This window comes from Chrysochloris asiatica, unplaced genomic scaffold (genome assembly GCF_000296735.1).
Source record: "Chrysochloris asiatica unplaced genomic scaffold, ChrAsi1.0 scaffold00110, whole genome shotgun sequence".
NCBI lineage: Eukaryota > Metazoa > Chordata > Mammalia > Afrosoricida > Chrysochloridae > Chrysochloris > Chrysochloris asiatica.
In genome coordinates, this window is record NW_006408628.1 from 2,858,053 (window position 1) to 2,866,809 (window position 8,757).

An 8,757-nucleotide genomic window follows, 5' to 3' on the forward strand; every position below is an offset into this window, starting at 1 on the left:
AGTAAAGGTTTATCAACAAGATCATCAGGTTTACTTTCAACAAATAATAGAGTTTGCATTATCTCAATTGTAATACCCTCCCTATGGCATCTATTTCCATTCCACCCTCCTTCCTATCCCTTCTCACCTTTGTCCTTAGGTACATGTTGCCCCTTCATGTTTGAATGATTGGCTGTCCTAGCCAGTTTTTGTTCCCCCTAACTATTTACTGCTTGGTTGAAAGTTGGGCCATGAAGGTGAGTTCCTTTCCATACCTGAAGGGTGGTTGAGGGCCATAATCTTGGGTTTCTCCAGTGTCTTTCTGAGCAGTAAGCCTGGTGTTTTGTTTTTGTTTTTTTTAATAATAATTTTGAGTTTTTTCCACATATTCTACCATTCCATCAGGACCTTCTAATGTAACCTTCTAATGAACAGTTTTCATATTCCTAGATATTCTCTCTTCTGTCCTAATTCCAACTTTCCAGTAAAATGTGAATTTAATTTTACTGCATTTCTAAAAACATAATTACTTGCAAACACTAGACCATATGGGCTTGCAGTTGTATTTGGGTTATATAGTGTTAGCGCAAAATCATGTAGCTCAACAATCATAGAGCCATGACTTGATTGAGGTCTCCTGAGTTACAGTCTAGGTTCATTCTGCTCCTCAGTTTATATCTGGTACCACTGGAGACTTCACTGCTACGGAAAGGAAAGCCTCCCTGCCCAGGCGTCTTCTCTTTGGTGCATTTCTTTTAGTTTTTAAATAAATGAAATCTCCTGGGGACTCTATGGATTCGCAAGATTTAGTCTATCATATCATAAGGACCAGTCTCTGGAGAAGACTATCATGTTTGGTAAGGTGGAGGGTAAGTAAAAAAGAGGAGGATCCCCGACAAAATGGATGACACTGTGGCAGCAGCAATTGGCTCAAATGAAATAACAGCTGTGATATGGCAAAGGAGCAGGCAGTGTTTACTTCTGTTACACATAGGGTCGCTATGAGTCGGACCCACTTAACAACACATAACAAAGCAAATACGAATACACAAGATAAAACCAGAAATTTTGATAAATATCTATGTGTAAAAGCAGTCCCACTTCTCTCTAACCATGGAATTTTAAACCTTAATACTTTTCTTGAATACTAAGACCAATTGGATCTCTGAAGTGATTTGGAAGTTCGGGATCTGGTCAAAGGCACATAGTGATGCGTTCTCAGACACCTGCTTCTTTTCCTGTGCAATTAGAAGCATCCTATAGGTCAGAAGTGTCTGAGTTCATATCCCAGTGATGCCTCTGCATAGGTATGTGATCTCAGACAAGTTATTTACTATCTCTGAGGGTAAAATTATACACCTCATAAGGCTGGTTAAAAAGATTAAATAAGATGAATTCCTGGCATGAAGTAAGTTCTCCAGAAATGATTACTGTATGTTACTATTAACACATATTTCTATACTATCTTACTAAATCCAAGTCTGCTATACAAGTAAATTCTAATCCCTAAGTTCAGAAACTAAGTTTGCTTTTAACGTAGAAACCAACTGCCATTGAGCCTATCCCACTGCATTGCAACCTTGTGTGTCAGAGTAGAAGTGGGCTCCATATAGCTTTCAATGGCAGAGTTTTCAGAAGTAGACCACCAGCCTTTATTTCTGAGATGCCTCTGGGTAGACTCAAACCTCCAACCTTTTGGTTAGCAGCAGACTACACTGTTTGCATCACCCAGGGATTCCTTCCAATATAACGTTAGTTCAAATTATTCTATTCAGTTAAACAAACATATTTGCCAGACACAGTGTTAGATCTGAACCCTACAGAAATGACAAACATTCATGTCTGTTCTTTAAGGTCTTCAAGGCACTGAAGAGTTAAACCATAGCTGAGAGATGAAGCCTCCTATGTTGTTAAAAATCCCTAGGAGTGATCTTGTCACAGTCTCTTAGGATCCCTGTGTGAATGTGTATGCTTGTGTGTATTTCCAAATTGATAAGATATAATGCATCTCCATTTCCTGTTATTCTAGGCAAATACAGAATTACAGAAAAACGGGGAAAGAACACTCAGGCACCATTCTTCATGTATTAAACCTTCATTCTTTCGGAGTTAGTGAGCTATCCCCCTGTCTTCTCTGTCTAGATTTAGTAATTCCAATCCCTTTAACCTTTTCTCAGAGGTTCCATTTGCCAACCTTTAGTTTAATCATTTTCATTGCTCCCTGTTGGATTCTCTCCAAGTCTTCCACATTAAAATATGTTGCCTTTGCTACTGAATTTACTCTTGTAGGCAACTTATTCTTCCAAAAAGACCAAGAGAAAAGGAAACCCTTCCCATAATAATGGCAAGAGTATACAAATAAGGATAGCGTTCCTATATAAGGAACTCCTACAGTGTACACATAAGGACCTCTGGTAGTGTAATGGTTACGAGTTGGGCTGTGAACCGCAAGGTCAGCAGTTCGAAACTACCAGCTGTTCCATGGGAGAAAAATGAGGCTTGCTGCTCCCATAAAAATTTGTTGTTGTTGTTGTTGTCAGGTGCCATTGAGTCAGAACTGACTCATAGCGACCCCATGCACAGCAGAACGAAACAATGTCCAATCCTGGGCCAACCTCACTACCGCTGCCACACTTGAGTCCATCAATGATGCCACCTGGACAATCCATCTCATTAGGGGTCTTCCTCTTTTTCTCTGACCCTCCACCTTACCCAGCATGACATCCTTCTCCAGCGACTCTTTCCTCCAGACTATATGTCCAAAGTAGGAGAGACGAAGCTTAGCCATCTTGGCCTCCACGGAGCACTGCGGCTGCACTTTTTCCAAAACAGATCTATTGGTTCTTTTGGCAGTCCATGGCACTTTCAGTATTCTCCTCCAACACCACAAATCAAAGGCATCAATTCTTCTATGATCTTCCTTATTCACTGTCCAGCTTTTGCATCCATATGAGGCTATTGAAAACACCATGGCCTGGGTCAGGCGCACCTTAGTCCTCAAGCTGACATCTCTGCTCTTCAATACTTTAAAAAGTTCCTATGCAGTAGATTTGCCCAATGCAATACATCATCTGATCTCTTGACTGCTGCTTCCACGAGTGTTGATAGTTGATCCAAGAAGAATGAAGTCCTTGACAACTTCAATCTTTGTTCCATTGATAAGAATGTGCCTCAGAAACCCTGCACAGGGTCACTATGAGTCGGAACCGACTCCACAGCACATAACCACTACCACCGCCACAGTGTACACACATGTGAAATTCCTGAGCTTAAAGCAAATCAGTGTTTTCTATCACCATTTTGAAGGAGGAAGGGCCCAAACCAGACAGTCTCTAAATGGGGCCAGTGCTAACCATTCTGGTTGGCAACTTTCTAAATTAGTTTTAAGCAGATAAGACTATTAACAGCAAACCCTTGTTGTAGTTACACCTGAGGTTCTCAGAAGGGTGCTAATAAAGCCACTGTACTAATGAAGTTAATGAGATCATACTGGAGTTTTTGATCCCATAAAATACCTCTGGCTGTCAAGTAGACAGTAGAGAACTTGCTTTGTTATTTATAGGCAATGTCTTTGACAGGTCAGTCCTGGCAACACACAAAGGGCCCTTCTTTGCCTGCTTTCAATCAATATAAATTAATTTCTTGACTTTAGAGTACAGTAAATACAAATGACTGAAGAAATGATGTATAGAGGTTAATCTAATACGTACAGTTCATAGCAGTATGCATACTGACATGTGCGTAAAGGGGCAGTTATAAAAATCAGAGCTCTAGTCAAACATTCTTGCTTGGTGTTTGCATGGTGGCTTGTAACACATCTCTCTGCCATTTCCTGTCACTGTGTCACTGTGATTGACCTGACCTACGAAGTCAGCAGTTTGTCTCTTCCTACACTTGGAAAACAAAAACATCACAATTCTTTTGACAAATGTTCCCATTCTCTTAAGAAGCTGGGAAAACTCTTACTGGATGAAATTCTGGTTTTGTTTCTGTCTTTGTTTTAAACCACTTTTTATGGTGGGGGGGTGCTTTTTTCCATGTGGAAAAGTCAGAAGTGACTAATTGGGGTGAAAAAGTGTTGGTTAGAAAGGGAGAGGTAGAGAGATGAAAGGACCAATGGCTATTCTAGAGTGAGGCCAGGCAAATAGGTGGTAGTAGCATCTAACTCGATTTCTGAAGCTGATTTGGCTCTCCTGTCTGGCCTGCAATTGGCTGAGCTATGAGAGCTCTGTCAACAACAGCCATGGGGAAACCAGCTACGTTCTGGAAAATTCCCTTTGTCACATTCTCTGAAGACTCCCTTAGTTTGGGATCCAGAATAAATTCATGGATTTGATGTGGAGTTTTCCCAGAGAGGTGTAGGTGTAGTTCCAAAGGTACCCTTTAGATACTAACTGAAAATAATGGAGAGCTTGAACCTACTCAGAGGTACCTTGGGAGAAAGGGCTAGCAATCTGCTTCAGAAAGGTCACAACCATGAAAACGACATACAGTACTACTTCAGCACAAATGACGTTGCCAAGAGTCGACTCAAAGGCTACTGATTCGGTTTGGGGTTTGCTAAATCCCAAAAGCAGTCTTATCTATCAGACAATGACTTATATCCCAGGACTATGGAATTGATATATCAAGTACCAGTTGCCCTTGATGCATTCTGATTCATGTGTGTTAAAGTAGAACTGTGTTCCATAGGTTGGTAATGGCCAATTTTGGGGAAATATATTGACAGGTCTTTTTCTAAGTAACCTCTGCGTGGATTTGAACTAACCAGTAACCTTTCAGTTAGCAGCTGAGCATATTAACTTTTTTCACTAACCAGGGACTTTGTGCAATTGCTATAGTAAACCATCAATAATCAGAACGTAAAGAAGCACCCTCCCAAGGTGGATGCAGATGCTTCATTACCAATGTAATTGTTAGAGGTAGACATTATATTCCCCTACTCTAGCTGGTTCCCCAGGTTCCGTACATGCCTTGGGTTATTTCCCATAGAACAAAAGAAAAGCATATGTATACAAACATTATTGATAAGTGTATGCAAACTTGAGGTCTGGAGACTCTAAAACAATGCCAGAGCATATTAAATGTTTTTGTGTTGATAAATATGCATTATAACTTAGTGGTTACAATTTTTAAAAAACAAGATTCCAGTTATGAAGTGGAACTATATAGCCCCTGATTTCATTTATTTGATAGTAAATGGAAGCTCATAAATTCTTGTCATCGTGAGAAGGCACTCTAACATCATTCTGATATTGATGTATGCTTCCATGTTACCTTGTAGTGGTTATGACAAGTGGCCAGTAATGTTGGATAAATAAATCATGAGTGGACACAACTCATTGCTCCTTCTCTTTACCTAGATATGTGCTTCAGAGGTTTATGACAAATTGTTTCAAAGATGCAGCAATTTACATAGCTCTGCTAAAACCCATTGCACGTTGGGGAGCAATTTTCATTCTAGTTAAACTTGAGAAGTAATGCTAACAAGGAATACTGGCTTCCTTGCATTGGAAAGATTAAAAGGAAAGCCAATGAAAGACTGAAATCGATGACTAAAGGGAAAATAAGAGAAAGTGGAGAAAGAGCGATAAGAAATGAACAACTGAGATCAGTGAATTTTGAAAGCATGCATCTATGATGAACAGGTGACATTTTCAGCAAAGCTTTTATGAACCTGAAAAATAAAATAAAATTCCTCCTGACTTTCCAAAGCCAACCATTTAGGCCTTTCTTTAAATAAATAAATAAAGATCGCCAGCCCGATTAAAAGAACTCCATTTATAAAAATCAAATGAACCTCTAACAAAGCTTGTTTGGGACATGAATAAATCATGCATCCATGAATTATTCATTGTTCTCAAGAAAGTTGCTGGGGATTCCAGGAACTGGACTCCGGAGGTGCTGGAACTAGCCAGGGAGGGAGTTGGTTGTCTCCTGCCCACCATGGTAATGGAGAGAGCAGGTCACAGGACTGTCACCTGATGCAGAGACCATCCTCCTCTCCTGTCAACAGAGGGGCCCTCTGGCAGCCTGATACTCCCAACCACAAAGCAAACAATGTATAATCCTGAAAACTTGAATTTAGAAAACTGCACGTCCTTGGTAGGCACAGAATTGGAGGGTTGGGATTCTATTTATTATTATTATTATGACATGACACAGAGATAATGAGCTGTATGGAAAAGACAGTAGGGTTCAAAGTTTGAATTTAAAGGGGACAACTAGACAATTCTTTTATTTTAAGCTGTTAAAAGTTGTCTGACCTATTCATTCATAGCTTTGGGGTTCAATTTTTTTTCTTTGAAGGGAGAAGGGGAGCCTCCCAGATTTAATCAACTAATCAATGTCTGTGTGTGTGTTCCAGGCCCAAACTGCTTTGCAGGAACCACAATAATTCCAGCTGGCATTGAAGTGAAAGTGGATGAATGTAACATCTGTCACTGTCTCAACGGGGACTGGTGGAAGCCTGCTCAGTGTTCAAAACGCGAATGCCAAGGCAAGCAGACTGTGTAGAACAAATTCCCGACCAATGACATGTTCTTAGAAGAGGATGTGATGGTTTCTACACTGCACATGTTTAAAACAGAACAAAACAAACAAATAAACTCCTGCCAGCTACAACAGGGTCACCAGCAAAACCTTTTAGGATTGACAAAAGTGAATATTTTACAAAGAGGAAATTTCTCTCTTTCTCTCTTGCTATATAAAATATATAGAGTATTCAGCTATCTAAGCCGCTTTTGTAATTATCAATGCTTGACGGTGACTTGACAACTGGATTTCTGGAACAAAAAGAAAGAAAGAATCCTTGCACAGGCTCCCACTGGTGATTCCTCTGACCACCAGCTTTCTGTCAGCTGATTGACTCCAGTTTTGTTCTTCTGTACGTCAGACCTGGCATTTTACTCTTGTTGTATTTTTATTATCATTATTATTTCTTTTTCAGTATCTAAGGGACCAGATCTGACTGCATAGTAAAGTTTTGAGGTTTGTGGAAAGCATTTTGGTAAAGGAAGATCCGGGGTAAGGATGCTTCCTGACAAGGAAGACAAAAGTGAACCCAAACGCTCCCCATGGGTGAACCATGCCCTGTACGCTAAGAGAAGAGAGGTGTAACAAACACACAGAGGACCCCACTGGTGGGTAGGGTGGGGAACTGGTGCTTTGTCCGTTATGTGGGAGCTCACATTTTGATTCTGACAAACCACACATTTCAAATGCAAATCTCAAAACTGCCAATTAAAACTGACTATGTGTAGGACACCCTGAGTTCTACGGAAGAATTCAAAGGGAAAACATCTTTTAAATTGTAGCTCTGGTCCCCAGACTTTCTCATGAAACTGCATTTGAGTTTGAATTGTAACTAAACCCACTCTAAACCCACTCTGCCACCTGGCAATCCACATCCCAGAACCAGGGCAAATAGACCCACTGTGAATTTGAATCTTTCTGAACACTTCCACCACCTGAGTTCAGATGTGACGGAAAGTTCACACAGGCAGTTTGGATGGTTTGAGTTTGTGTTTGCCATGTTACAAGTACAACTACTCAGCCCTATGTCTAAAAGACAGATTCAGGACACTCTTTCCACCTCAAGTGCTGATTTAAATTAAAGATTAGGTTAGAGTGAGTCTTGCACAATACAATTCCATTTATTGAACATTTTTTAAATGTATATATTATATACTGAATAATTAAAGTGAACCTTCGAAGAGTCTCAAGGTTGCCCTGGTAATGCTGCTCGTATAGTAACAGAAAAATTAAACCACACAGGGTATCTGATGTCACCTCGATTCAAGTGCAAAATTAGCAATCTGAACCCATATGGCATAATTACTTGCTTATTCCACTCTCCTGCCTTGAAAACCCTGATGCAGATATGATTGGGTCCTTGAAGAAACTTTAAGGTTGTCATCACTAAGGACATTCTTTCATTTCCTGCCCCCAGCCCAGTCTAGGCTTTGCCCTGACTCCATATTCTAGAACAGGTTTCTCAATTTCAGTACTACTGATATTCTGGGCCAGATAATTATTTGTTGTAAGGAGCTATTCCATGCATTTTTAGGACATTTAGCAACATCCCTAACCTCTGTCTACTAGATATCAGCTTCAACTCCCCAGTTGTGACAAGTAAAACTTTCCAGACATTCTCAAATAACCCCAAGGGATGGGGGTGGGACCAAAACCGTACCTGATTGAGAACCACTGGTGTGGAAACATCCTGGGAGGGTTCTGGCTGGGGCAAGCCAAGAAACGTTTTAGGGTGTTCAGAAACAGCAGCCCTGAAAGGACGTTTCCTCCTTAGAGGGCCAGTGGCCTCTATTGCCCTAGGTCCTACCTCAGGACACGTATTTCTTGAGTCTCCTAAACTAGGTTTTTTTCATTTAAAATTGACAGGCTCTCCTCCCTACAAGCACTTCCCGTCATCAAGAAAAAGTTGTCATTTCCAAAATTAATGTATTGATGAGTTGAACCTGACATTTCTCACGCACACTGTGCTTGCGTTTGTTACAATACAAATAGCCAAGCAGGCACCATCCGAAGGAAGAACATCAAGCCTCCTTCCCTTACAACACCAATTTGCAGCAAACTTGGTGCCTTTCAGTTGCCACCATGAATACATCATATAGACCGTCATGAATCATTCATGAACAATTCTGCATGATTTATTCCTGCACTCCAAAGTAAAGGCATTCCAGACTTCAGCTTGTGTCTAGACAGAGATGTATTAGAGAGCTTTCTTTGCCCTGAGGTTGCCTGTTGCTGGCTTCAAAA

General features: G+C 40.5%; 1 protein-coding gene across 1 annotated transcript in view; it reads left to right on the forward strand.

The window, feature by feature from the left end:
- VWC2L (von Willebrand factor C domain containing protein 2-like) overlaps window positions 1-6,608 on the forward strand; it is a 270,505-nt gene extending 263,897 nt beyond the window's left edge. The window contains exon 4 of the mRNA XM_006867784.1: window positions 6,347-6,608. Within this exon, the coding sequence (XP_006867846.1) occupies window positions 6,347-6,495 (149 nt within the window). The 3' untranslated portion in view covers window positions 6,496-6,608. The remainder of the gene's footprint in view (window positions 1-6,346) is intronic.
- The last annotated feature ends 2,149 nt before the right edge of the window (window positions 6,609-8,757 follow it).